This window comes from Petromyzon marinus, chromosome 17, assembly GCF_048934315.1.
Source record: "Petromyzon marinus isolate PM22_M1 ecotype Great Lakes invasive population chromosome 17, UKy_Petmar_22M1.pri1.0, whole genome shotgun sequence".
Lineage (NCBI taxonomy): Eukaryota > Metazoa > Chordata > Hyperoartia > Petromyzontiformes > Petromyzontidae > Petromyzon > Petromyzon marinus.
In genome coordinates, this window is record NC_133683.1 from 18,090,888 (window position 1) to 18,117,774 (window position 26,887).

The following is a 26,887-nucleotide window of genomic DNA, read 5'->3' on the forward strand; positions in this document are numbered from 1 at the left end:
GTTAACCGCCGGCCTGGTTTACGCCTATTTGAACGCCGTATTTTTTGCGCCATTGTGGTTTTATTTATTTATTATTATTATTATTATCAATCCAGAGGTAACCGTCCGAGCCTGAGCAACTGACGAGCAGCGGGAGTGTTGGATGGTTTTACCGATGATGACCACGGGATCGCTTCTGCGAGCGTCTCGTAAAAACGCCTCGCTGTGACCCCCTCAAGTTTTACGGTTGTAGCCGACCCTGCTAGAGAACCACACCCAGGAAACCAACATCCCGAATCCCATCGGGGGTGGGGGGGGGGGTGGAGAGCGTGGGGAAGGGACTGTGTTTTCTCTTGATTTGTGCCGTCCTGATCAACACGCGTGGATTTGAGGCAACAGACACACGCACACACAGGTTAATGACACAATTCCGAACCGTTCAGGACCATTAAACAAAAATAAGAGGGCACAGAGGGTGGGGGCGTGAGGGTGGGTAGGACGCCCCGCAAGAACCGGGGGGGGGGGGGGGGGGGGGAGGGGATGGCTGACGGTTGAGAAGAAGAGCGACATGGTGGGGGTGGCCAACCGTGGAATTGAGCGCGTGAGATAGGACGTCCACCATGGAGATGGAGCAATGAGATCGGCTCGTGCACAGGTGCTCGGTGGATTGTTACATCGCCGGAGCGTGAGAATTGAGGGGGGGGGGGGGGGTGGGGGAGGCCTTTATCCAGCATTGGATTGATCGTGGCAGGAGCTGTCCTGAGTGGGTGAGAGTGTTTGCGGGGTTTGTTAAACCGACCTGGACAACAGATGAAGGGCGCACGCACAGTTAAAGCGAGTGGAATCCTCCTCTGGAGTTGTTGCGGCGCAAGAATTTGAAGAGGTGCCGTGATAGTGGCACTTCAGTGAGGGGGAAGAGATTCGCTGCCCCTTTAACCGGAGTCTGCGGAAAATTACTGCCAATGAAAAAATGTCCCGTAAATTATTGAAATGGGAAAAGTAAAAAAAAGGTCTGCGGGCGTGATATGACCTTCCGTAAAAAAATCAGTTTGCACGACTTCTCTCTCGCAGTGAATTGACATCAAATAAAAATAATACATTCGTTGCCGTGTTTTAGTGCAACGCGGGAAGCTTAGGTAAAACACATTCTCCTGTGGAGGGAGCTGGTAGGAACGTTGGGTTGCTCGGTCAATGGCCAGGGTCAACGGCGGCACCACGTGGTGTATTCCGCAAATATGCCCGACTGTGAGGGCGGGCACAAGCCGGCGTGAGTAGGTTAAACGTTGAGTTTTATAAGGGCACCACGGGGTGACCAGCCCCTCCCCACCCAGCCCCACCCCTCCCACCCCCCCACCCAGCCCCTCCCCACCATCCCCACCCAGCCCCTCCCCACCCAGCCCCACCCTCCCCACGCAAGCCCCTCCCCACCCTCCCCTCCCCACCCAGCCCCTCCCCTCTCCACCCAGCCCCACCCCTCCCATTTTTGGATACAGGACGGACGGACACAATAATCCCCTGTGGGCTGGTGTAACCAGGAGGTTCCTACCAGTATTAAGGCCACTTCTGTATGAATGCACATCAACAGAGCTTGGTGGACAACTTTTGGCGTCAGATCTGGCCGAGTTCCCCCTTGTTTGTGGCTTACCGTGCCACTGAACCATTCTTTCTCAGATTGAATGAAACCTGCACGTAACAAAATCCTAAATTATTGCTTTTGCTTGTTGTCCCCAGAATTATTTTGTTCCATTATAGTGGTGAGGCACATTACGTGTATTCACAAATGGTACATCGTTATAACAAACAAAAATACGTGAGGCTGCGTACCGGTACGAAGAGGGCACGTTCTGAGTGCACGGGAGCCCGTTGGGTGTGAGCCCGAGTACTCGTAACGTGTCCGACGGGTTGTGCTCACCGCGCGTTCTCTCCGTCCCCTAAAACGATTTGGGCTCCTTCGTTGGGCCGGATTCGTTGGCCCGGCTTGCCAAGTTGTCTTAGCGATTGACTGTCTCACCCTCAATAATACCGGTCGCTGCTGTAATACACAAGTCGAGCGACGTAACATGAACCCTTTCCCGTTCCGAGACGTCTGCAAGTTACAGGGTCGGTGTCCTGTTCACCGCAGAATCTCGGAACACGGAAGCAGTTCGCGTTCATTTTATTCAGTGAGGCAAAGCACCCTTGTTTTTGAAGACATTGTACTCGCCGCAGTGGGAAGGTGCCCCGAGGGAGGACGTCCACCGCCGGTCGAGAGCGACCGCTAGGGATGGCGACGGCTTGGAGGGGGGCGGGGGGGTGGGAGGGGGGTCCTCATCGAGCAGCGGAAAGATCATGGCTGATGATTATACTTTTTTTTGTTTCCGTCAATTGAGAGTCTTTCGCACGCGTAGCTGGAGAAATGTCCTGAGGCAGCCTGCCGTGTTGGTTAGGGGCCCCTCTTGTGTTTCTCATGCGCGTGGTTGTGGGGTCTGCCCTTGCAGGTGGTGTTGGCCGGAGCCTTTTACCCCTTCTACTTCGGCTGCTGCTCCATTAACGAGGCCATCGCTGCCAAGGACATGAACCTTCATGACCCCAAGACCACGGTCAAGGTATAAGGGACCCCAACCACCACCCACCCACCGCCACCATAGAGATTTGGGCCTGAAGTTTGATGTCATGCTGGAATTGAACTTGTAATTACGATAAATTATTTTGCTTTAACTGAGTGGCAGCAATATGTTGATATGTATTGATGAGGGTAAAGCACTATTGTGCAAAAAGAAGAGCGTAAAATAACTAAATGTGATGTAGTTTTGCCTCAAATCTATTTTTTTGCCATATACAAACCAGCCGAGGCAATGCCTGGACAAGGGGATACCAGCGATGGTGATTGTGTTGAGGTTGGTGGGAACGGTAATAATGGTCATGGATCGGGGTGGAGATGGTGGTTATTGATGACGGGTGATGATGCACAACCCCATAATTGTATCCTCATGCAGCAGATAATTTAGCCTGACCAGGTAAAATAACCAAAAAATAGTTTTTAGATTTAAAAAAATGGAGAGACTATTTGGGGACCACCTGTAGCGCCGGTAGATGAGATCCGTGATGATGCTTCCCTGGAGTTTGGCGTCTCAGCGGCTGCCCGCCGCCCCTCTTCCCCTTTCTGTTGTGTGCTGGTCCAGCTGTGGAACATGCCTCCCAAGGGCCAGTGCTACACCCAGCAGCTCAGCGCCGCCCTGGGGGATTGTGGCCGTGGAAAAGCAATCTACTTTGACGGCACAAGGTGGGAGCCTTTTTCAGAGCCAATAAATAAAATACCCTGGGGGGCAACGTCACGTTTAGTGTCGCGTCGTGAAAAGAGGTGGGGGGGGGGGGCGGGGGAACGGTGTCCGGTTTTGGTTTTGTGTCGGATTATTTGGGTGGCGCCACAGTGGCTAGGAGATGTTAACTCCCTCGCCTTGGTATACAGGAGGTCGTCGTGAGTTCGATCCTGACCCTGACGCCCGTATATGTGGAGTTTATATGGTCTCTCTCCCTGTGGTCGTGTGGATTTTTTTTCTCCAAGTCCTCCGGTTCTTCCTCCACGTTTAGAAACGTGCCTTTAAGAGCATTTGACTGCTATAAATTTTCACATGATGATAAGCCACTTTGTTGAGCTATCATTTGTGGCCAGGACGCTTCTGAAAAAGAGCTACATAGCTCAGTGGGCCTTAACCTAGTAAAATAAGAAAATGTTTTAGTTTAGTTTTAACACGTAGGCTTTCGCGACCAATATTATTCATAATGAAGCTTTTTTTTTAGTTAGATCGCATAAGTATATGTGTGTCGTAACCCTCCACCCCCCCGATACGAGCCAGTAAGATTTGTCACGTGAAGAGCGCGCCAATTAGTTACTACTACAGCCCACCGGTGTGTTGGAGAGTAAATCCACAACTGAACCTTTATTATGAGTTTAGTTTTAGTTCATTTCCTCCACTCGTAAAACAAAGTTGAGCGCAGCTTGTGGCTCTCCCCCCGCGTTTTTGGTTATCGGGTCGTACTCATTTCTTTAGAACTAATTTTTGTGATTAAGTTTGTTGTCTTTACTTTTCCGCAGCTCCGATTAGCATGGTTGGCCACGTACGGCACGAAAGAAGATCAACGTACACCAAGCACACAGGCTAACAGCCAGGGTCCTCGCGTGCTCCCCGCCCTCCCCAACCCCCCCCCTCCCCCGCCACCCCAGGGTGTTCATGGAATTTCAGCGAGACCCGGAGGAGCACACTGCGAGCGTGCTGCGGGCCGTGTACCTGGCTCTCAAGATGAGCCAGCTGCGCATCCCAATCCGGCTGAAGCTGCTGCACATGGAGGACAATGACATGGACCTCCAGGAGGGCACGAGGAAGAATCCCGCCACCGGCCTCAATACGAACAGGTCCTGGCGAGGCGGCACCATAACGCCGCCAGTACCACACTATTTAAACAATTTTTTTTTTTACTGGGTAATGCCCCCCCCCACTGAGCTGCGTAGCTCATTTTCAGAAGCGACCTGGCCACAAGTGACAGCTCAGCGAAAGTGGCTTACCGTCGCGTGGAAATTTATTGCCGGAACATACTCTAAAACGCACGTTGATTCTAAATGTGGAGGGTAGAAACCCGAGGATCCGGAGAAAAATCCACACGACCACGGGGAGAACATGCAAACTCCAAATATACAGGCGTCAGGGTCGGCGGGATCCAACCCACGACCTTCTGTATACCAGGCGAGGTGGACGACAGAGGACAAACGCCGAAAAGGCCATTGCATCGCAATGGGGGATGCAAGCGGCGAGTCATTCGTGGGTTGGGCAAACATGCCACTTAAATGCTAGGCCTACCTCTGCATCCTAACTAACCACACCAGTTACTCGTGCTTGCCCTCTCATTGATCGCATGTTAACGAACTCGAAAAAAGCCGCAGATGTTAGCTCTGTCACTGATCTTAGCCCGAATAACCTATTCACTATTACCAACCCTATCACTGACCCTAAACATGCAAGCTAACCAGCCGCTAGTATGAGCCATCTAACTGTTTTTATTCCAACCAATTGGCAAATGAGTCGCTAGTATAGGCCCTCTCATTGACTTTAACCTAAGCCAACTATACAATGAGCCACTACTACTATCTGTATCACTGACTCTAACCCAAACAAACTAGCCAACCAACCGCTAATACATGCCCACCCAAGGGGAGGCAGTCTCCGCTGAGCGCTTCGTGTTCCGGGTGTGTGTGTGGGCATGGTGCCGGCCTTCATAGGCGGTCCCTAACAGCACTTGCCCCAAAAGTCTGGTATAGGCTATACGGAGGATCTTTGTATGCAGGTTCTGGGGAGCGGTAGTGTCGCGGTTAGCCCGCTGCACTACGAATCCAGCGACCAGAGTTCCATTTCCGCTCACGGCCAACACCAGTGTCGATTATTTGAACTGGTCCTGGGCCTCCCTTAGGTCAACTCTGCCTCAAATGAGTACGCGGTGCGGTGTGTAAACATCGCCACTGGGGGGACAAAGGCGGCCGGCCATGGTGCTGGCCACCCACCCCCTCGTGTGCCGTGGTGGCCTTTACAGGTGCTCGCTAACGGCACTTGCCCCTCCAGTCTGTGAGGGTTATACGGGGGATCTTCGTCTTTGTTGTGCAGGTTCTGCTGCGACATACAGAACCAGAAGCTGATGGAGAAGACCCAGACGCTGGCGGGGTTTTGGCTCATGGTCTTCATCACAGAGGTTGGCACGAGTCCGGCTCGCAGCACAGAATCTTGGCACTCGGCGACTCAAGCCACATTGTTAGCACGGCAGTGCCAAAAGGATCGCGAAAGGAAAAGCGCAGTACTTGACCGACTGCCAGGAACATTTCCCTTGATCCAGTTAGCAGAAATTTTGTTAAATATTAACCCGCACCCCTCCCCCCCCCCCAAGTTTACCCTGGTTGTGGATGATCCGCGCTTGTGAAAAAATAAACATGTCTTCGGCTTAACTGTTCTGGACATCTATATAAGAAGAGCTTTATGACTCATCGGATTCCTGCAGTATAAATCAATTCGATTCTGTTCGATGCGCTTAGCTCTGGACGGTGCCCACTCGACCACGAACACGTCGGAGCTCCACACGGATGCATGACTGACCCCCCCCCCTCGCCCCCCCCCTCCCCCCCCCGAGTTACGTGGCCTTTGATGGTCGTGGTCACGTGTGCGTGCGTGCACAGGTGCTGGACGTGGGCCACTTCTTCGCGCAGAAGGTGGACGACAACTCGAAAGAGGTGCAGCACCTCGCCGAGCGGATCGGGGAGCGGCCCAAGCGGCCGCTGATGGCGCCGCCATCCCCGGGCGACCTCTGCCTCTCGCCGTACCCGGACGAGAATAGCCAGGAGCTGTACCGTGCCCGCGTCATGCGCGTGCCCAGCAGCCATACCGTCGAGGTCTTAATCAGCATCACGATGCCCCCCCCCACACACCCTCCTCCCTCTTGCCCCAACACCCGCCGTTCGCCACTAAGTGACGGTGACGTCACTACGGCGCCCGTGGTTAAGCCCAGGTGCACTTTGAGGCCACGAAGTGTCGAAGGCTCGCTGACAGGAGGTCACGGGACAGTCCAAGGTGCGATGGGTTGGCTGACAGATGACTGGCAGATGATGCACCAGCTGTGCCCTCCACTGTGCCGCCCCGCACCCAGCCTCACGCCATGGCCCCCGTTCCCCACTCCTTCCTAGTTTGATTTCCGGCCACGGCTGACATCATTGGGAGAGTGATATATGTGAACTGGTGCTGGACCACTGCCGCCTCCCCTTCACCAACCACCACTGGACCAGCTTGGGAAAGTATGGTCAAATGACGACCAGTGACTTGGGTAGGCTCTCGTCCAGCTGTCACTTGACACGGTGCTGAAAGTTAGCATTGTATATCTGCCATTGAATTAATGAAGGGCTGAGGTGACCTTTAACAAAGTTCTAAACCAGAGGTGGGCAGCCGATGGTCTGCGGCCTGGAAACGGCCCGCAACTTCAGGGCCCACGACCACTTGGAAACTGCCTGCAAATGATGCGTATCCCTCGCAGTAAGCGTGTTAGCTGTGTTGATCTCGAGTACCAGTGTGATCACACTTGAGTACATTTTGCCCAAGGTATTTGAAAATCCCCAAACACAAATTTTCAGGGGGGCGGGGGAGGCACTTCCACCGATAAGACATCAGCATCACATTTGAAAACATCCGGTTTGACAGCACGATGATTCTGGGGCTTTTCAAAATGTGTGTATTGTGGGGGGGGGGGGCACTAAAGGCCACCCGGGGGCTGCCAGTGGGCCTTGCAATGACGAGAAGTGGCTCAGCGAACAGCGCTCGGGTCGGTACGGCGCATTGTCGCACGCCCGCTCTGCTGCGTTGAGTGATTTTGTTCTCCGCTGCCTGCAGGTGTTTTTTGTGGACTTTGGAAACACGAGGAATATCCCACTGCAGGACCTCAAGGAACTTCCCCAGGACCTGAAGGATATGCCTTTCCAGGTCCTGCCGTGCGACGTGACGTGTGTATGCGCGTGTATGCGCGGTAGTGTAGCGGTTAGCGCGCTGCGCTATGAACCTGGCGACCCGGGTTCGATTCCCGCTCACGGCCAACACCAGTGACGATTATCTGAACCGGTCCCGGGCATCCCCTAGGTCGACTCAGCCTCAAATGAGTACCTGGTGCGGTGTGTAAACATTACCACTAGGGAGACAAAGGCGGTCGGGCGTGGTGCTGGCCACCCACCCCCTCGTGTACCGATCCGGCCTTCGTAGGTGCTCGCTAACAGCACTTGCCCCTACAGTCTGTTAAGGCTATATGGGGGATCTTTGTATCTTTGTGTTATTGTGCCAGTGATGATGACACCAGTGATGACTATCCCAACTGGTCCTGGACTTACTCTAGGTCGACTCAGCCTAAATGAGTACCTGGCGTGGGTTGCAAACATTGCCACTGGGGAGACAAAGGTGGTCGGGCGTGGTGCTGGCCACCCAGCTCCTCGTGTGCTGTGCCAGCCTTCAGAGGTGCTCGCTAATAGCACTTGCCCTAACAGTCTGTTAGGGCTATATGGGGGGGGATCATTTGTCTTTTTGTGGGTGATTGTGGGGAGCGGTTAGTGCGCTGCACTACGAACCTGGCGACCCGAGTTCGATTCCCATTCACGGCCAACACAAGTGACGATTATCCGAACCCTGTCCCAGGCCTCCCCTCGGAAGACTTGGTGTAATAAACACCGCCCGCTCAGGGAGACAAAGGCGGCCGGGCGTGGTGCCTGGCCACCCACACCCCGTCTTGTGCCTCGCTAACAGCACTCGTCCCCAACAGTATTTTTTTGAAAGGCGTGAGACGAGGATGAGACGTGGGCGAAGAATAAACTCTACGTGCCGGGCGCTCGGTGTTTTTTAAAGCATTGACTGCCACGCTGGGCACGTCGCACATGGGGGGGGCGGGGGGGCGGGGGGGTTTTACGAAGCCGCGTGAACCGCCAGGCACCCACCCCCCACCTCTACTGTCGTACAGGCCATGGAGTGCATGCTGTGCGAGGTGCGGCCTTCGGCCCTGTCGCGCATCGCCGCCGGGGGCAGCTGGAGCGCCGACGCTCGCAGCTGGTTCAGCCAACAGACGCTGGAGAAGAAGTTCTTCATGCAGGTGCGCGGCACGTCGTCTTAGTTGGGGAGGTGGGGTTTGTGGGGCGTGGGGGGGCCGGTTGGAGGGGTTGGGGCTGCGGTTTACTGTAACTTCACAACTGGGGAGAAAGAGGCGGCCGGGACATGGTGCTGCGGCCACCCACCAACCACCCCCCTCGTTTGGCCGTTTGGAAAACGACACCTGTGCGACCGTCCTCTCCCGCCCTCTCGCCCTTTGCGTGCGGCATTTGCATGCGATGCAAAAATTATGCTGTGAACTCAAAGGCAGGCAGATATCATTTACATTTCTAGTTGAATTTCTTAAAATGTATTTGTATCTTCTCATGTGACCCCCAAAAGTATCCCCGTTGAAAATTATAGCGAAAAATCTATTAACAGGACAATTGCGAAGTTTTGTGATTACGGGCACTCATCCGTCAATAGATTTGGCAAGCGTTAGGACTTGTCGCATCTGATGCCACGGTAGCTGGACAGCAAGCGCTAGGATGAGTCTGTCATGATTCGATTCGCCAATCGATTTTATTTTTTACGTTGCGGTGAACGGTAGCGCCTCTAGTGACCACAGTGGTGACGATTTACAACAACAACAACAACTAAAAATTAATTAACAAAAAAAGTTATCGGAACACACGTGACGATGAGCCTGGATTTTAATGAATCGATGCATCGTCGCACTCAAAATTCCCACACCCGCACTGCCCACCACGGTCTAGCATGGTCAGATATCTCACGGGGGGCCCGCACGGTGTGGGTATGCCGTCATATAGCGGTGGATTGACAGGAACGTACTGTACATGTGTACGTGTGAACACCAATCGACCGATTGCCAAATGTCAATGCAGTAGTTGCAACTTGGAACGGTTTTGGAGCAGGTGCTTTGTTTTCATCATTTCCTTGCCCTTTTTCGTCAGCGGTCACTTATGGATTTTGCATAATTTCTCCCCCCTCCGATGAGCATGATCGCCTACGTACGGCGCGAAAGAAGTTAAACGTACATAATTACAATGCATTTTATTCGGTCCGAGTAATCGGCGAAATCTTTTCGTGATGAAACGGATGTTGTTCGTTCACTTTCATTTATGTAACCCCTCACCCCCCCCCCCCCCCACTACACCCCGCCTGCACAAAGAGACTACGTTCGCATCCGGCAAAAACTCCGTTTCGGATACCTTGGGCCCTCTCCGACAATGAATAAATCCCCCTTAAGTCCTCGCTCGCCGAGCCAAACTGGATCGGCGGCCGTCCGTCGCGCGCGCAGGTTTTCTCCATGGAGCACGGCGTGCTGCGCGTGAGGCTCTCCGGGAGCAGGCCGTTGGAGGGGGCGGCGTCCGGCTCCGCGGTGCCCAGCCAGCCGGCGGACGTGGGGAGGATGATGGTGGAGCTGGGGTTTGCCGAGCCCGCCGAGGAGGCCTTCGAGTCGAAGGTGAGCGCGACCGAGCGTGGATTTACGGCGGGGGGGGGAACGGATGTTTCGTAGTGGTGTCTTTTTAATTTTAAAGGCGGCAACGGTGACTATGAGTGAGTGTGTGTGTTGAACTTCTTTTGCCACCGTACGAAGCCGTCCGCGCTAATCGGAGGTGCGGTGGGAAGGACAGCAAAGTAAACAAACAGAAAGCAGTTCGCGAAAAGTTGCGACTTGGAGAGAGAGTGGGCGTATTCGTCGAGCGTGTGACGATGGCCCAGGTATACCCACGAAAGGCTATCGTGATAAAAAAAATACGTACGAGTTTGAATAAAGATGCAGACTAAGGTTGTTTAGTAACGTTACGTCGAGGCTGCGGAGCACTGTGGAAGACCAAAACTGATAATTGGCCGTATCAATATGAAGGAATTGTTCGACTCCACGACCAACTGGCTGACCCGTAGAATGCTTTTGATTGGCCGTAGGCCACGTGTCGGCCAGCCAATCGGAGCACTCTCCTTGCAGGGCAGGAGGGGAGTGTTCTGATTGGCCCTGCATCTCTCTACGACAGGCTCTTACACTCGTTTGAAAATTTTAAACATATATTTAATTCACTGTTGGATGACCCAATAATGTTGGGGGGGGGGGGCGGGGGTGGAAACTGCACACCACCGTCTAAGAATATGTGACAATGCATTAGTCGCCTAGACACAGGGAGGTAGTAAATTAAATCCACACATTGAGGCCTGACTAAATTTCTACAGGTTGTCATTTTCGACTAGCCTGAGGCTCTGACTAAAATAAAAAAACGCCGGTTACTTTAACTCTGCGAGCCACTGCCAAGGGCCATCGTTCACTGTGACGCACGTGCGCGTGTGTGTTGTGGGGAGCGGTGGTGTAACGGTTAGCGCTACGCTGCGCTATGAACCCGGCAGCCCAGGTTCGATTTACGGCTAACACCCAGTGACGATTATCTGAACCGGTCCTGGGCCTCCCCTAGGTCGACTCAGCCTCAAATGAGTACCTGGTGCGGTGGGTAAACATCGCCACTGAGGAGACAAAGGCGGTCGGGCGTGGTGCTGGCCACCCACCCCCTCGTGCGCCGTGCCGGCCTTCACGGGTGCTGCTCGCCAACGGCACTTGCCCCAACGGTCCGTTAAGGCTACGCGGGGGATCTTTGTCTTTCATGAGTGCGGCCATAGAACTCTCGTCTATGTTCTGGTTGCCGTCGTTTTATTGTTAACCACCACCTGCTGGCTGGCTCATTGTTATGCTCCGGAGCACGGCGATAATCGGACCGCAGGGGTAGTGGTCATGCCGGGCTGGAAAGCAGCACGGGATTATAATGTGTACGTCATCGCTGCCAGCTTTATAGAGTCGCAAATGGTGCTCGAGGACGTTGACTTGAAGAATTTTATATCATCGTCGTCGGTCATGGTCAGGGGTCGGCAACTGAAATGACTATAAGAACCAAAACATTTTTTTTTTCGAATTCAGAAAAAAAAACCGAGCCGCAGTGCAATGTGAATACGAGACAGTGGTGGCCCTTCATAAAATCGCAACACGAAGCAGTCCTTAAAGAGCCGGATGCGGGCTCCGCGGCCGCAGGTTTGCCGATGCCTGGTCGTGGTCTGTCCACTTCTGGATGAAGTCCCCTACCCCCCCAAGCCGTTGCCATCTCGCACATCGCTGCCGTGCGTTAAAATTCCACCTCGCAGCTGCACGCGAGCTGCTTCAATCGCTCCGACGTTCCATTTCGTCTGCTGCCAGTCCGTCATTAGTCATTTCGATCGGCCATCGTCTCTGCTGCCCCAGGCCCACTTAATTTTTCTGAACGGTTTGATGCCATTAAGCTGCGTTTTCATATCCTCCGCACGCATTTTCTTTTCTTTTTACTTTTTATCTCTCGTTATGCGCAAACGCGCGTGAGCACCTACGCGGACGCATTAAGTATCCATTTCTCAAAAAAATATCTGGAGACATTTCTCAATTTAATAAAGCGGCAAAACAGTATTTGGCTGATAAAACATCTGCCCGCAATCTCCTCTAGAGACTTGGGTCTGTCGTTGGGTTGCATTCACAGGAGGCGGACGAGCCGCTCGCGACGTCCATCCACGAGCCGCGCTCACGAACGATGCGCGTCACGCCTGAAACTCTTTGACGTACGGCGCAACATGAACCTGCCACGCGGCGGGGGGTTATAACGTCGGCCCGGTGCGGCGGCGAGGATTAACGAACGCCAGGGTCACCCCCCCCCCCCCCTGCCCTCCCGTCGGAGGGTCACTGCGCACGGAGGCGCCGTCCGCAGGGAGCCCGTTGCCGCTTTCTCTCTTTCTCTCTTTCTCCATCGCGCCTTCAACTCCTCCGCTCGACGCCCGTCCGGCAGGTCGGCAGGTGCGGCACGGAGCCTGCCGAAGCCCCGTAGGAGGATGGACGGTGTCGGAAAGCGCGCGGCACCTCGGTGGATCCGGAGAAGCTTTTTACAGCCACGTTGGCGCGCGAAGGATTCTTACGTTCTACGAAGCCGAGTTCAAAGCGTTTAATATCCAAGAGGGGAGTTGATCTCTTCTTGATTTTTAAATCTCGGTTTTTTTTTCCCACCAAGGATCCGCTCATGCTGCATTTCGGTTAAATTAGTGCCTTATGCGTAGGCATGTTCCTTCCACACACACCCCCCTCCCCCACCCGCCAAGTGCTCTTTCCCCTGCAGAGCTTCACGATTCGAATCCAGTGGCCCTCCCAAACGCGCGCCTCCAGTGGCTGCAAGGTTCACGTAAAATCACGTGGTAATGTAGACGAGCTTCACGGGAAAAAAACATTTTCACGTGTGTGGTTGTGCTTGTATGCGTGTACGTCGATGCACATCTACGCACGCCCAGTGGTTTCCCCTGCATAATTGGACGCTTGCTCGTGTCGCTTGTTTGATGTTTGTGCGATGTTTGCACCGATGCTACATTCCATTTAATTCATTTGTTTTACAAAGGTCACCGATTTCATCTCCTGGTGAAACAGTCGAAGCAGTTGAAGTTTTTTTAATCCCCTCCCCACCACTACCACCTCTGTCCACCCAACAATTTAAATGGGTAACACCACCGCAGTTGAGTCAATGGGCAGGTCGCGTGTGGTGGGCTAAAGTGTGGGGACTCCCATCTCTTACAAGACTATTTAAACTAAGCAATTTTAAAAATATATATATTTTTCCACAACAAAGTTGCTTATTGTCATGTGGAAATGTATAGCACCCATATATTCTAAACGCACATTTCTCAATGTGGAGGGAAAAACCGGAGGACCTGGAGAAAAATCCACACGACCACGAGGAGAACATGCAAACTCCAAATTTACAGCAGGCATCAGGGTTGGGATTTAACCCACGACCTCCTGTGTACCAGGCAAGGTAGTTAACATCTCACCACCACGGCGCCCTGACACCTGGGCAGCGTGGAAGATTAGGCCAAAATACCTTCTAGAAGGTCTCTCTAGCTCTCCCTCTATTGGGGGAGGGGTCCTTTTGCCAACAGTGATGTGAACAAGACATTGCAGAGCTGCACCTTTGCCAAATCCCTACGTATTCACGGTCGGCTCTCGCCTCCATCTCCTTTTGATGGCTGCCGATGTAGATGCAGAGCAACAACAAAAATTTCACATTCAGGTGGTCCAGCCAATAACCGCGTGAGGAGCAGCAGCGGAGCGTATCGCTGTGATGTCTCCTTCGTGTTCGTGGATCTCGGGGCATTGCATCGTTATGCATTGTTACGGTCTGTTCTGGATGACCACAGTCGCACACTGGAGAGTTTAAAATTTTCCACTTGTGCATCAGGTATCCGCATCTGCCATTGTTTTTTTTGCGGGTGCGATTTAGGGGTGGACCATGGGCCCTCGCCTGAATTAACGGGATAAAGTGCCCCGCGTTGATGGACCGATCTGGCGACCTGTCCCGCATTTTCTTTTTTTCAGCAAAACCACGAATTGCTGGATGGCAAGTTCCCCGTCACCGTCAGCAACGCCCGGGCCTACCCGGAGGTGGCGGCGCGACCGATGGTGGACGGCGTGGACAACTTCTCGATGCTCTCCGTGTCGGCGTCTAGCCTTCATCGCGTGCGTGGTGCAGCACCGTGGCGGGGGGGGGGGGGTACGGGGGGGGGGGGGGGGGTACGGGGGGGGGGGGGGAGAGGGGGGGAGGGGGCGTCATTTTATCCGGGGCTCTCCTGGTCGGGATGCTGCTGCCCCACAGCGGTTTGAGGGGAGGGGGTTAGTGCACTACTGAACTTGGAATTGAGAAGGTAACACGCCGGTCCGGATCGCTCTCTCCCCGGCGCAATACGTTGAGACCCGACGGTGTACCGTGCGTGTTTGTCAATCTCTCCCCTGCACTCTGTCCACCCGGCAGTATCAAAGGGTGTGGGGTAAAGTGTGGATACCCCCAACCCACCTCTTCTTAAAAGATGCCTTCTTAAATGGTGCCACTTGTATAACCGCTGGGTGGACAGAGGCAGTGTTGCGCGGCAGTGGTATTTAGATGCTTTATGAATCCCGGTTGCATCAGGGCTTCTATTGGGTCAGTTCGAACTTTTTTTTTATATTGTTTTACGTACACTCTGATGTGGTACTACGGCCTACATATAACACCAGCAGTGGCCTGCAACACTATATGCGTTTAGAGTATTTGGCTGCTAGAAGTGTCAATGCGATAAGCCACTTTGTTGAACCATCATTCGTGGCCTGGAACGCTTCTGAAAAATAACTGTATAGCTTCTGGCCTTAGGTGGTAAAATAAAAATAAAAATGTTTATCATCGAGGGAGAACGCGAGCTGCTCCGTTCCGTTCCTGAAGCGGCGCCCAGCACTTGGAGCGAAACGACGGACATGGTACCGAACAACACGGAACCGAAAGCACGACGCAGAGCCACTGCGCAGCACAACCGCGACAACTTACCGCTGCCCCTCGGCGTACGGACATTATATATCGTGATCGAGTAACTGCGATAGATTATTTTATTATCCAGTCTACAACAGGTGGCACGTATTACCAGTGTAATACAGCGTGATAATAACCAACACTGTAACGTGCGCACATTTCGCGAATCGGACACGTTGTTTGATCAAAATCCCGGAAGGCGTGCGCCAGGCATCAAAAAGTCCCTCGTACTCAACCTGAACAGGAGAGGGCCTGAACAGGAGAGGGCCTGAACAGGAGAGGGCCTGAACAGTGAGCTTTAATAGGTGATTCTGAATAGGTGAGTCCAAATAGGTGAGAGCCTGGATAATTGAGAAACTGGACGCGTGAGAACCTGAACTGGTAAGAACCTGGACAGCCGAGAGGCCGGACAGATAAGAACCTAAATAGGTTAGCGTGAACAGGTGAGCCTAAACAGGTGAGAGCCTGGACAGGTGAGAGCCTGGACAGCTGAGTGCCTTGAGCTGCTGCATGAAGGCGGATGATGGTGCTTGGATGCTGCTGCTGCTGCTGTGGATGTGCAGTGGAAGAAAGAGTTCCAGATGGTTGCCCGTGCAGCTTCAGAGAACCGCCGCCCGTCCAGGGATGGCCCTGGGTTCTGGGGACGACGAGCAGATTTTTAGACGTGCTCCGATAAGCGGCCGTCCTACCTTGTTTTTTTCACTTGGGTTCGTCTCATTCTGCCTCGAGAATTCAAAGTTTGGGTTTTATTCAGATACATTGAGCGTCCCTTTGGAGGGGAAACACCATCACGTCAGTGTGCACAATGCAACGTTCAATGTCAAATTCTCAAGGGACTGAAGTGCAAGCAGATATGTGACAAGGTCGGATATGTGAACAACATCTTGAGAAAATGGCGCGAATACTGCACTGGGCTGCGGTCGGCTAATTTGTCAGGGCAGATCTGTGACGGATAAATAAACGATGGTTGTATTGGATTGAGAAGTGGCCCTGGTATAGACACGCAGGCTTATCTAGCAAAGGACAGACTCTGGACCCAACCTGCACTGTCGGAAAATTACCCATACTCGGGAATACCGACGAAGAAAATGCCTGACCGCGTTTTGGAATGAACGGAGCTCTCTCTTTCCCAGGAGCTGCAAGGGCCGACAAGTTCTTACGAGATGAGATTCTGCAGCATGACCAACATGGGCCGACTGAGGTAGCTGAGAATCCGGGCTTGGCCGCTGTTTTATTTTTGATGATGCGACATTTGGTTTAACTTTACCGCGTAGGTTTTCGCAGCCAATCTCTAACGATGCGCAATTAATTATTTCGATGAGACCAACGCTTCACGAGGTGGCCAAGCAAATTAAATTGTCACGCAGTGTACAGATAAAAGATGCTTGGCGTAGTTTAAAGCGAATCATCGCTGTATCCAACTGCTAAATTTGTCTGTGAGTGAGCTGAAACAATCGTACTTCGTTAAATCGCTTGTGCAGCGCGTGACAATTTAATGTTTGGCTGTGTCAGGCGGCGGGGGAGGGCCTTGTGACAGAAATTTTGACCGGATCGTTACGTGGTCTGTCCCCAAAAATCAGTTTGGAATTATATTATTTTCCGCGACAGGGCAACAATCGCGACGTCAGTTTCCTGCGGCTTTGTACTTCGCAATTCGTACACAATATTTCACCTAAATTTTGATTTAAAGCTTTCGTGACTGCAGTAATTCATATTCTTAGTTCTTTCGGTAAAGTCACGTTGAAGGGAAACAACAAAATAATAAAATATATATATAAAATATAATATTTATAATATTTCACCTCTTTTTTGCACAATTTCCCGTGAAATTGTATTCCGGGCGAGTTGCGGTCGCTGGGAGAGAGTAGCGGCTGGAGAAGAACCACCCCTGACTTGGCGGGGGCGGGGGGGGGGGTTACCGGTGTGTGACTTGCGTGCAGGTCGGTGCGCGTGGGGAACATGAGCGTCAACTCCGTGGCCGTCAACGACGAGCCGCAGGACTCTCACGATCGGCTCCTGGTTGCCGCCTCCGTCAAGGTCAACCAATCGGGTACCAGACGCCCCCCCCCCCCCCCCCATTTTGTCTACCTCGTGGTGATGTTTACACACCGTGCCGGGTGCTTATTTTAGGTTGAGTCGACCTAGGGGAGGCCCAGGACCGGTTCAGATAATCGTCACTGCTGTTGGCCGGGAGCGGGAATCGACCTCGGGTCGCCCGGGTTCATAGCGCAGCGCTCTAACCACTACACTACCGCCACCTCCCCGAACCAAAGACTTAATTTTTCCGAGCCTAGCCAGAGCAAGGCTCCCCTCTCACAGCACGGGCGGTTTTCCACTGGACCTTTGCCGAGCCAGGCCCCTGAACCAAAGCGTAATGTTGGCCGGGCCTCGCGAAGACGCGTGAATTCGGTCCGGGGCCAAGCAGGGCCGGGGGCGTACTTTTCGATCGTTTTCGGAGTCGGTTTGTACGCTTGAACGCGCAAAGTAGGCGGCACTGACTCGGGTTCTGTCGCGAGGAAAAAGACAACGTGGCGCGTCGGGACTGTGTGAGGCTGCTCTGAATGTCCACGCGATGAGCCGCTTTGTTGAGCTTTCAAGTTTGATAGCCGCGTCGCTTCTGAAAAAGAGCTGCATAGCTCAGTGGGGCCTTGCATCGTAAGATTAAAAAAAAAACCAGTTTGATACTTTGGCTGTGGTGTAACATTGCCGCTCGTCGACAGGGTCGACTATCCTGCTGCGAGACACGACGCTGATGCCGTCGATCCACGGCCTGCCGGCCATTTTGTGCCTGATCTTCACGCCCGTCATGGAGTTGAGGTAACGTCGGCGACCGGACATTTCGAGCTGGTGGTGGGGTGTAGTGGGGAGGGCGGGGGGGGGTGGTGACAGTTGTGTTTTGTTGGTGACTCGGCGTCTCGGCACCAAGGCGGCGTGCGAGTGGCGCCCGTGTGTGGACGCCTCAGTTTGAGGAAACTGCATTCGTATTCAAAGTCGTTTCCTCTGCTGCTTGTATCCTGTTTTGCAGTACCGAGACAGCGGTGGAAAATTCCACATTCCAGTGGTTGGGGACGAGTTGTTCCTTAAGACAGCGACTGATCCACACGTATGGTGGTAGTTTCTCTGCCAAAATTATCATCGTTGACCCTCCACCAGCCGACAAGATGGTCACGATATTATGATTACTTATACGTGCCGATGTGTCTTGGTGAAAATGTGCGACCGATAAAGCTTCTCTCACCCCCGGTGGCTTAGGAATTTCCACGACCGAATTTCACATCGACGTGCGGAGGCATTTCCCTTCAGCCCTGCGATGAGCTGCTGCCAGGTCGTGAACTTGGAAACGAATGGAGCTGTCGCCTTAATGACGAGAACAGTGGCAATTAAACTACCGCATGGCCTCGCCAAAAAAAAAATTACGACGTAAATCTACCGTTTAAGACAGTTGCTATTGACGTATTCAAAAATAGCACACTTGAAGCTGGATACAAGCACAGTCCTGACATAAGCAACAAATGCTTACATCACACTGGTGGGGTGACGGGGGGGGGGACCATGCTGAACAACCAGAATGCAGTACACATCGGAGAGCTAAATATAATCGGCTCGATTAAAATCGGATTTTCGTCGTGCGTAGCCAGCAAAGTGTTAACCGTCGATGCAACAGCTTTTCAAAACTGTACTTTGAAAGCACGTTCAAGCAAGTTACCGCATTTTATCATTTATTATTCCATCTGCACGCAGCGGCATTGGGGAAGTGGCTTTCGAACAGGTGTCGTCCGTTCGTGTTGGCTTATTAAGCCTAGGGGACACGTGGAAACCTGTCTCCAGGAACCTGTCTGTGCAAACATTGTCGGCAGATTCATTACGAGGAAGCATCGTGAGGAAACTTTTTCAAGACTCTCCGTGTGCATTGCCGCCCGATCGACGGCTCGCACTCGCAGAGCTTTTCTGAGAGAGATGCTGCCACCGTGGTGTAATGGGTTCGCACACTGGGCTTGCAGTGCAGAAGTCACCCGGTTCGGTTCATTTGAAACAATGATGCGAAAGTTTAAACGCCTCTAGCTGGGGTAAGCCACTGTTAGTCGATCCGCAGTTCGCGTGTGTGGGATAAAGTGTGGGTTCTCCCACTTCTTCCAAGATGTCCGGCCGGCGTGAAAGAGTAGGCCAAACTACCTTTTCAGAAGGACTTTCTGAAACCTCCACTCGTAGAGATCCTCTAGCACAGGGGTGGCGAACCTGTAACAGACCAAGAGCCAAAAAAAGTACCCATGAGTTTTGCAAAGAGGCAAGTTTTGTGTATGTATATATAAGTGCATATATATATTAACAGTTTTCGCCACAGCACGGGAGACATTCGTTATTCTTTGCTACTCCTGTGATGGTTACGCTCTACGTCACGTCCCTTTCGATAGAGCCGCATGCGGTGGATTAAAAAGAAAAAAATGCGTGCGGCTCGGGGAGACGCCAGTCGGCCACCGCTGCCCTAGCGCTCGAGTCGAGCGGTACATTTCAGGGTTCCCACCCTGACTTGGCGACTCGCCGGTTTTTTTTTCGAGGCAGGTTCACTCCTGGACCCTCTCCGCCGGGACCGGCGACAAGGCGCTCTTGGGGGTTGTTGGCGGTGCCCGCGAGTTTCCAAACCCAAGCCACTGAATCCGGGATGAGCTGTGTGTGTGGGTGTGTGTGCGCGTGGCAGACGAGAGCCATTCCAGCAGCAGTGGCGTGAGCAAACGATTGCAGGGTTGCACCTTTAAGTTTCGGTCGAACTCTGCCCCCCCCCCCCCACCACCCCCCCTCTCACCGCTCCAAATACAAAGATCCCCATATAGCCTTAACAGACTGTTGGGGCAAGTGCTGTTAGCGAGTAGCACCTATGAAGGCCGGAACGGCACACGAGGGGGTGGGTGGCCAACACCACGCCCGACCGTCTTTGTCTCCCCAGTGGCGATGTTTACACATCGCACCAGTTACTCATTTGAGGCTGAGTCGACCTAGGGGAGGCCCAGGACCGGTTCAGGTAATTGTCACCGGTGTTGGCCGTGAGCGGGAATCGAACTCGGGTCGCCGGGTTCGTAGCGCAGCGTTGCGCTGACCGCTGAACTACCACTTCCCCCCCACACCCCCCTCAACCCCCTCACCCCCCCGTGACAGACGGGACTACAGCAAGTCACGCTACACGGGGGCTCTGTGTGGCCTGGGCTGGGACCCCCAGACGGGAGAGGCCATTTTCACGGACCATGACATGGAGATCACCTTCGACACTTCCTTCGACATGGACGACATCATCATGGTACCTGCCGCTCGACAAAAATTATTAACTAAAAATGGGTAATATCGAGTTCGAATCTACTCGTTTGTTCTTGTGAAGTCGTGGCAACGATGGCAAGTGATGCGGTTATTCTGACTTGCTGGATTTCTATTCTGGCGTCCAAGATCTTGTTCTTTCAAGCAAAACGCCGTATCTGGCATGATGCTATTTCCCTCGCCTGGTTTGCAGGAGGTCGGGGGTTCGATCCCAACCATGTGACACCTGTATATTTGGAGTTTGCATGTCTCTCTCCCCGTGGTCGCGGACATTTTTTTTCTTCGGGTCCTCCGGTTTTTCCCTCCACATTAGAAGCTTGCGTTTAGATTATTTGGATGCATAACATTTCCACGTGATAAGCCACTTCATTGAGCTACTATTTGTGGCCAAGTCGTTTCTGAAAAAATAAGCTAATAGCTCAGTGGACTAAATACCGTTCCTATAATTTGAACTCTTATCGTGTTTTCATATTTTTTATTGTGTTACCTATCTGACCTGCCTCTACTGGACGTCTGTATAAAGTAAGAGCTTTACAGCTCATCGGATTCCTCCAGTATAAATAAAGGTTCTGATTCCCATACATTTTGTTGTGAGCATTGTACACCACGTGACAATTTAATTTGTTCGACTGAGTCAGGTGGTGGAGGGTCTTGACACGAAAACATGTCGAGATCGTTACGTGGCCTAACCGAAAAAAATCAATGAGGAATCTTAATTTTCTGAACAATATTTGATTGCCATTAGTTTCCGAATATTGGTTCCTCTTGCTCTCTCGGTGTAACTCTCAGCGTGCGTGTCTCTATTCTTCCCCTGCGCGTTCATCAGCCTCTGTTTCCACGGTCAGGTTGATCCCAAGTCAACAGGTTAATGTGTTGGTTTTAAAATGCAGGTGTGCGAGTGTGTTTAGTGTAATTTGTATCGCTTTGCTTAAAATATTTACCCTGGATTCGAAGCCCTATACGGCATCTCTTTAACATTGTAGATCTGACAACACAAACAAAAGTGGATTTCACGGTGGGTTTAATGAGAGAGGCCTGTCTTGAAGTCTGCGAACCAAAGCAATTGACTCACGACGACACGAATTCACGGGCGTGGGATGTTTGATAAAAAAAAACAATGCCAGGAATTACTATTAATTTTAAGAATATATACAATTGCAGAGGCGACGCAAGCAAATGTGTACAATGCAGTGAACTCTCGCTCGTTTTTAGCGACAAGAGTCACTCTCGCGAACGAGGCCACATCGACGGGTCCATCGGCTTCTGTGACCCGGCTGAACGAAGTAAAACTTGAAAACGACGAGACAAAAAAATAACGATCTCCGGTTTCGTTTCAACGGACGTTTACGAAACGAACGCGACGGGAGTGTCGCGATAGCCTCGACTTCCTCCCCCCCCCCCCTCCACCCACCCCCGTGCCTCAGATCAACTCGCTGCGCATGGCCATCAACGTGATGATGGCGGAGGACGAGGTGACAGCGCAGTGGAGCCAGGTGGCGGTTCGCCGCCTTCAGCAACGCACACGCAGCCGCCTGCTCGAGTGAGTGATGAAGACGGTGGGGTGGGGTTGGTGGCTCACGAATATGGGGGGGGGGGGGACGCTTTGTCTGGTAACCTCACTCTGAAATAGATCTCCAGCGACGTGTTTTTTTCGAGTTGTGCCACGTGTCGTTCGGCGCGATGTCCGACGTATTGGCACCCCCCCCGCGCCCCCCTTTAAGATAGTCTTTTAGGGGGGGGGGGAGGACCACGGCTCTAAATATGACTCTAAATATGACTCTAAATGTGACTCTAAATGTCTCATTCGCCACGCGGGCAAACCGCGCGCCCATCGGAGACTCGCGCATTTGGTTTGACGTGGACAAGCGTTGCTTTCGTGTGAGACTCTCTACCCCAGACAGCGATGGTGGTGGGGGGGGGGGGGTAGGTTCTGCATCACTGGGCTCTGATCGATCAGGTGCTCGTTTGGGATATTGATGTTCGTCCCAATTTGTGTCGCCTCTTGTCTATGGGTGCCAAAGGCCCTGACGGGTTAGAATCACTCGCTCACGACTGTTGGTGACCTGTGCGTGGGTGGGATCCGTGCCACGGAGTGCGGGGGGGGGGGGGGGGTCGCGTCATCGCGCACGCGAGCGTCGCCCAGCGTCGCCACTTCCTCCGACTACAACGACGGCTGTGCCTACGTGGACGTCGGACGTGCAGACATGTCCAAAACATGTTGGGACATGTTTGGACAAGTCCATTCACATGCGGGTAGTTTATTTGTATAGTGTCTCTCGTAGATCGCAAAGCCACGTACAAGAATGTATGATTAATATACTTCCTCATGTAGGTTCATTTCCATTCTGGTATCTCCTAATAAAGGGCAGCCATCGGAAGCACAGGAACTGTTGTTTTTTTTTAAATGCGCTACAGAAACAGTGTTTTCTCAATTATACTCTGCATTAAGATTATTCAAAACTGTAGATGATGAGAAAAGCCATCGGAACAGGATTATCGGTGCAGGCCAGAAAAGTTTGAAACAACAACACAGAAACGTGTTGTATTATGCCACAGCCACCAGCAGTTCCTGAAGAACTCTGAAGCTTCAATTATTACATGATGGCCGCGGTAACATTTTGTGCACCACCTCACACAGCGTACAGAGAGAATTTAACGTGTTTAATCGTCTACGTTGGTTCGCCTGGTTATTATTTAATTACGTAAATGTCAAAAGCATAACTTTTGGCAGTGGAACATTTTAAGGACGTCCACGGTCACACAAATAAACCATTCGCATTTCGATAAAGTAATGTCGTCGTACTTATATCGCCATTAAACCCCAGTAGAAAGGTTCCCTTCGATAGATCCCAAACTCTGGATTTTTTTGACATTCTGACAGAGCATCATCGGTCTGAAAAACATTTTTATGACCCCCCCCCCCACCCCACCTGTTTGTGTATTTATAACTTTGCAGAGCATCACATTCTCACCCCACTCTCTGTTGAAACCTGCCCAACACGTCCGTGGGAGATATCGCTTGGCACACCTCTCCGAGTTGTTATTTTTAGCTCGCGGTAATCGCTTTGAATGCTTAATGGCATTGTAACCTCTCGGCGCAACTGGAGTAATTCCTGGAGGCGTTAGGGACCGCGATAGATTTTTATTTCCTAGGCTGTAAAAAAAAAAAGGCGTCTCGCGACCGCCGTCTTGATTTATGACGTCGCGCGTGTCGCCGTGCCGGTCGGTGGCGTCCCACGCATAGTGGTAGACGCACGGCGTGCTACCAACGCCGCAACCTAGGTTCAATTCCCGGCCACGGCTAACGTCGGTGACGATCGTTACACATCTGGATCGGTCCCGGTCCTTCCCTAGCCTTGTGTAAAACCATCGGTGCGAGGGAGACAAAGGCAGCCGGGATTAACTGGCCCTGGCCACACGACTCATCCCCCCCCCCTCCCCCCATCCTGTGCCGTGCCGGTTTACACACGTGCCCGCTGGCCCCAAACTCAATCTGCAGCACCACTTGCCTGCCCTGCCCCCCCCCCCCGCCACCCCCCCCCCCCGCCATGGGAGCGTTTAAGGGCCGTGCGGGCGATGTTCGCGTTTGCCCGTTGTGTGCAGTCTCTTCTTCAATAAGCACTCGAGGAAGCCGATGGAGCCGTTCTTGTACAACTCGCCGTACCGCTGGAATCAGGTGAGGATGAAATGGGGTGGGGGGGGGGTCGCGCACGTCCACGGGGGGCGGGGTGGGGGGGGGTGTGAAGAAGGGGGCGGGGTGCGCACGCCCGGGGGGGGGGGGGGGGCTGGGGGGGGGTGAAGAAGAAGAAGAAGGGGGAGGTGCACACGTGTGACATCACTTGCCGAAGCGCGGCACTCCGGCAGGTAGCTGATCCGGCCGACGACCCATTGGGCTGAAACCGCCGGCTGCCCGCGATGATGGATAGCATCGTCGTATGTGAGGGGGGTGGTGTTGGGGTGGTGGGGGCAGGGGGGGGGGCAGGCACAGGCAGCAGCAACGTTGTGGGATTTTTGGGGCTAACGAAACCTGTTGAGCTGCTTAAGCTGCGATGAAACATTGAGCGAGGAGTTTGAAGCGCCGCGTGTGTGCGGCGCTGGGCAGCCAGCGGAATTCTGCCCCGCCCCCATTGGACATCTGTGAAAAAGAGCTTTAAAGCTCATCGGATTCCTCCAGTATGAATACACATTCCGATTCTGAATTCCAATCGTGTTACATCTCCGCCACACCCCCCCACCCCCTACGCCACCCGCAGATCCCTCCGGACGAGCTGTTGCCGTACAGCGACGAAGACGAGAGCGGCAAATGCCAGCTGTACCAGCTGCACAAGTCGGTGCTGCTGAACGTCCGCTGCCCCAGCAACGATGGCGAGCCGCGCTAGGGAGGAGAGAGCGGCGCGTGTGGCTTTCACGCTCGCACGCGCTTGCCCCGGCGAGTGTGTAGCGTGGACAGGTCGGGTGGTTGCGCGCGTGCGGACTCGCTCGCCGTTGCGCCCACCGTCGCCACTGCAGCGAAGCGCCGATAATTATAAATCCGGATTGCCGATTCGCCAGGCCCGTTCTCTCGCTCGTGGTCTGAAAAAAAAAAAAAAAATCCTAACCGGGGTCACCTTTACGTCGTGTCGTTTCGCGCAAATTGCACCTCGCAATTGGTGAGGAATCGCAGACAAAGACGGAAGATGTTTTCAGCCAGTGCGTGTTGATACATGTGGGAGGAAAGCAAAGTGTCCGGAAAGAAAAAAAAAACACATGCATGTGAGGGTGCTGTGCCACATTCTGTGTTGCACCTCTATGCCCAAGGGAAGACAATTTTCACAACATTTGTCTGATCCAGCAAACCCTCCTCCCTGCCTCTTCAGTATTGGATTACAGACCACGTGCTTAGCGTGACTTCCTCATGCAGCACCATCTCCCCTCACCCAACGATCTCCCCGCGCCCAACTACGCGCACGGCAACCCGAAGTCCACAGCGTAAAGGATGAAAAGTGTTTCATTTCCGATACATTTAAAGCGTTATATTATTACAAACAGTGTTACATATCACGACAACTTCGTCGTTTTTCTCAGGAAAATTCAAGTTGAACGTCCGTTCTACTTGATAGAAAAAATATAATTTTTTTTGAAGTCAGTTTTGAGATGTGCAGATTTGACGATACCTTAAATTGTGTTGTAAGCGCACGAGGATTTGTTTTATTTATTAATCGAGCAATCTCGGGGTTGGGGAAGCGTTGGCGTAACGGTTCGCAGACCGCGCGGTGAACCCAGCAGCCGGAGTTCGATTCACGGCCACAGCAATCTGAATCCCAGTACCTGGGCCTCCCTTCACCAACCCGCACTGACCGGCATGGTGAAGTATGGTCAGACGATCCCCGCGACCGACCGAGGTTAAGCGGAGGAGGGTCGGCAAATGCTGTGCTCCGGCTAGTTTGATTTACCAGGGGCTCTACGCGATTACATTGTCAGTTTAATCTTAAGAGGCAGGAAAAACATTTCGACCTTTTCTTGTTCCTGTTGTCATTTCTGGATTCCTTGACACGCGTGACTCCTTTGTCCATCAAGAATGTTGTTGGACGTCTTCGTCCGCGTGCGCAGAACCTACGGCGCTTGTCAACGCGCGTCTCGCTGTTGCCGCTGCTGGTGCCGCCGTTGTTGCATGAAGTGTTCCGCACGTTTTCCTTGGGAGATAATATTAGTTTTACATCTTGGCGCCTTTTACTGTTTGACCCTCGGAAGGTATTTGTGCCGCGTTCAGTGACGAGGTTCGTCGGTTTCACACTGTGTCATCTTTGCGCACCGTGACCCCGACCCACGTGCTGCCGCCAAGCCAAATCACATCCGGGTAACAAAGCAACGACAACAAAAACAAAAATCTTCGGAACGTGTTTGTCTCCATCTTGCTGCAGAGAATCGCATAGCTATCAACCCACACGGTTTACCCGTATTCTCGTACAGGGAAATTGAGTTTTCAGGGTCCATACGACGTACGGACGTTTCAAGACGGGCTTCGTAGGATGAACGTTTGAGATTTATAAGGGGCACGGGGTGACCAATAAGGTCTGAATTGGTCTGTAATAAGGTTAGGGCACCGATGAGGGTTTGACAGGTATGGGACCGTCAGCTCGGTCGTGTGCGTGCGATCACTTTACACGCGCACACACACACAGCCTGTCCACCTTTATTCCCACGTGCGCTTACGGGAATCACCCAACCACCTTACCCCCCCCCCCCTCCCTGCAATACCAGCGACGGGGTGATGATATGTTGTTGTTTTTTTCCCACTGGGTTGTTTTCTTGTCTGCACGGTTAGCCCTTGCTGCGAAACTCCGTGCGGCGAAATGTTGAAATTATTGAACGGCGTTCGCATAAATTCGCACCGGAATAAAGACGTCGAGAAACGCGCGATCGTCGTTCTCACAAGTGTCGTCCTTGGCATGACGGGCGGGGGGAGGGCGGTGTGAGCGAGTCTGGTTCTGTACGGTGTTTGCGTTCGAAGCAAATATTGACGTGGTGCACGTGCGTGTGTGTGTGTAGTTTTATGTCTGTGTGTAGTTTTACATGTGTGTGTGTAGTTTTATGTCTGTGTGTAGTTTTATATGTGTGTGTGTAGTTTTATATGTGTGTGTAGTTTTACATGTGTGTGTAGTTTTATATATA

The 26,887-nt window shown here is 52.7% G+C and overlaps 1 protein-coding gene across 1 annotated transcript in view; it reads left to right on the forward strand.

Moving 5' to 3' along the window:
* TDRD9 (tudor domain containing 9) overlaps positions 1 to 26,633 on the forward strand; it is a 66,404-nt gene extending 39,771 nt beyond the window's left edge. The window contains exons 22-37 of the mRNA XM_032955911.2: positions 2,457 to 2,564; positions 3,141 to 3,241; positions 4,184 to 4,372; positions 5,613 to 5,697; positions 6,176 to 6,388; positions 7,377 to 7,466; positions 8,485 to 8,613; positions 9,871 to 10,035; positions 13,972 to 14,112; positions 16,066 to 16,133; positions 16,873 to 16,982; positions 17,653 to 17,749; positions 20,084 to 20,222; positions 21,661 to 21,776; positions 23,840 to 23,912; positions 24,490 to 26,633. Of these exons, the coding sequence (XP_032811802.2) occupies positions 2,457 to 2,564; positions 3,141 to 3,241; positions 4,184 to 4,372; positions 5,613 to 5,697; positions 6,176 to 6,388; positions 7,377 to 7,466; positions 8,485 to 8,613; positions 9,871 to 10,035; positions 13,972 to 14,112; positions 16,066 to 16,133; positions 16,873 to 16,982; positions 17,653 to 17,749; positions 20,084 to 20,222; positions 21,661 to 21,776; positions 23,840 to 23,912; positions 24,490 to 24,615 (1,950 nt within the window). The 3' untranslated portion in view covers positions 24,616 to 26,633. The remainder of the gene's footprint in view (positions 1 to 2,456; positions 2,565 to 3,140; positions 3,242 to 4,183; positions 4,373 to 5,612; positions 5,698 to 6,175; positions 6,389 to 7,376; positions 7,467 to 8,484; positions 8,614 to 9,870; positions 10,036 to 13,971; positions 14,113 to 16,065; positions 16,134 to 16,872; positions 16,983 to 17,652; positions 17,750 to 20,083; positions 20,223 to 21,660; positions 21,777 to 23,839; positions 23,913 to 24,489) is intronic.
* Positions 26,634 to 26,887: the final 254 nt, after the last annotated feature.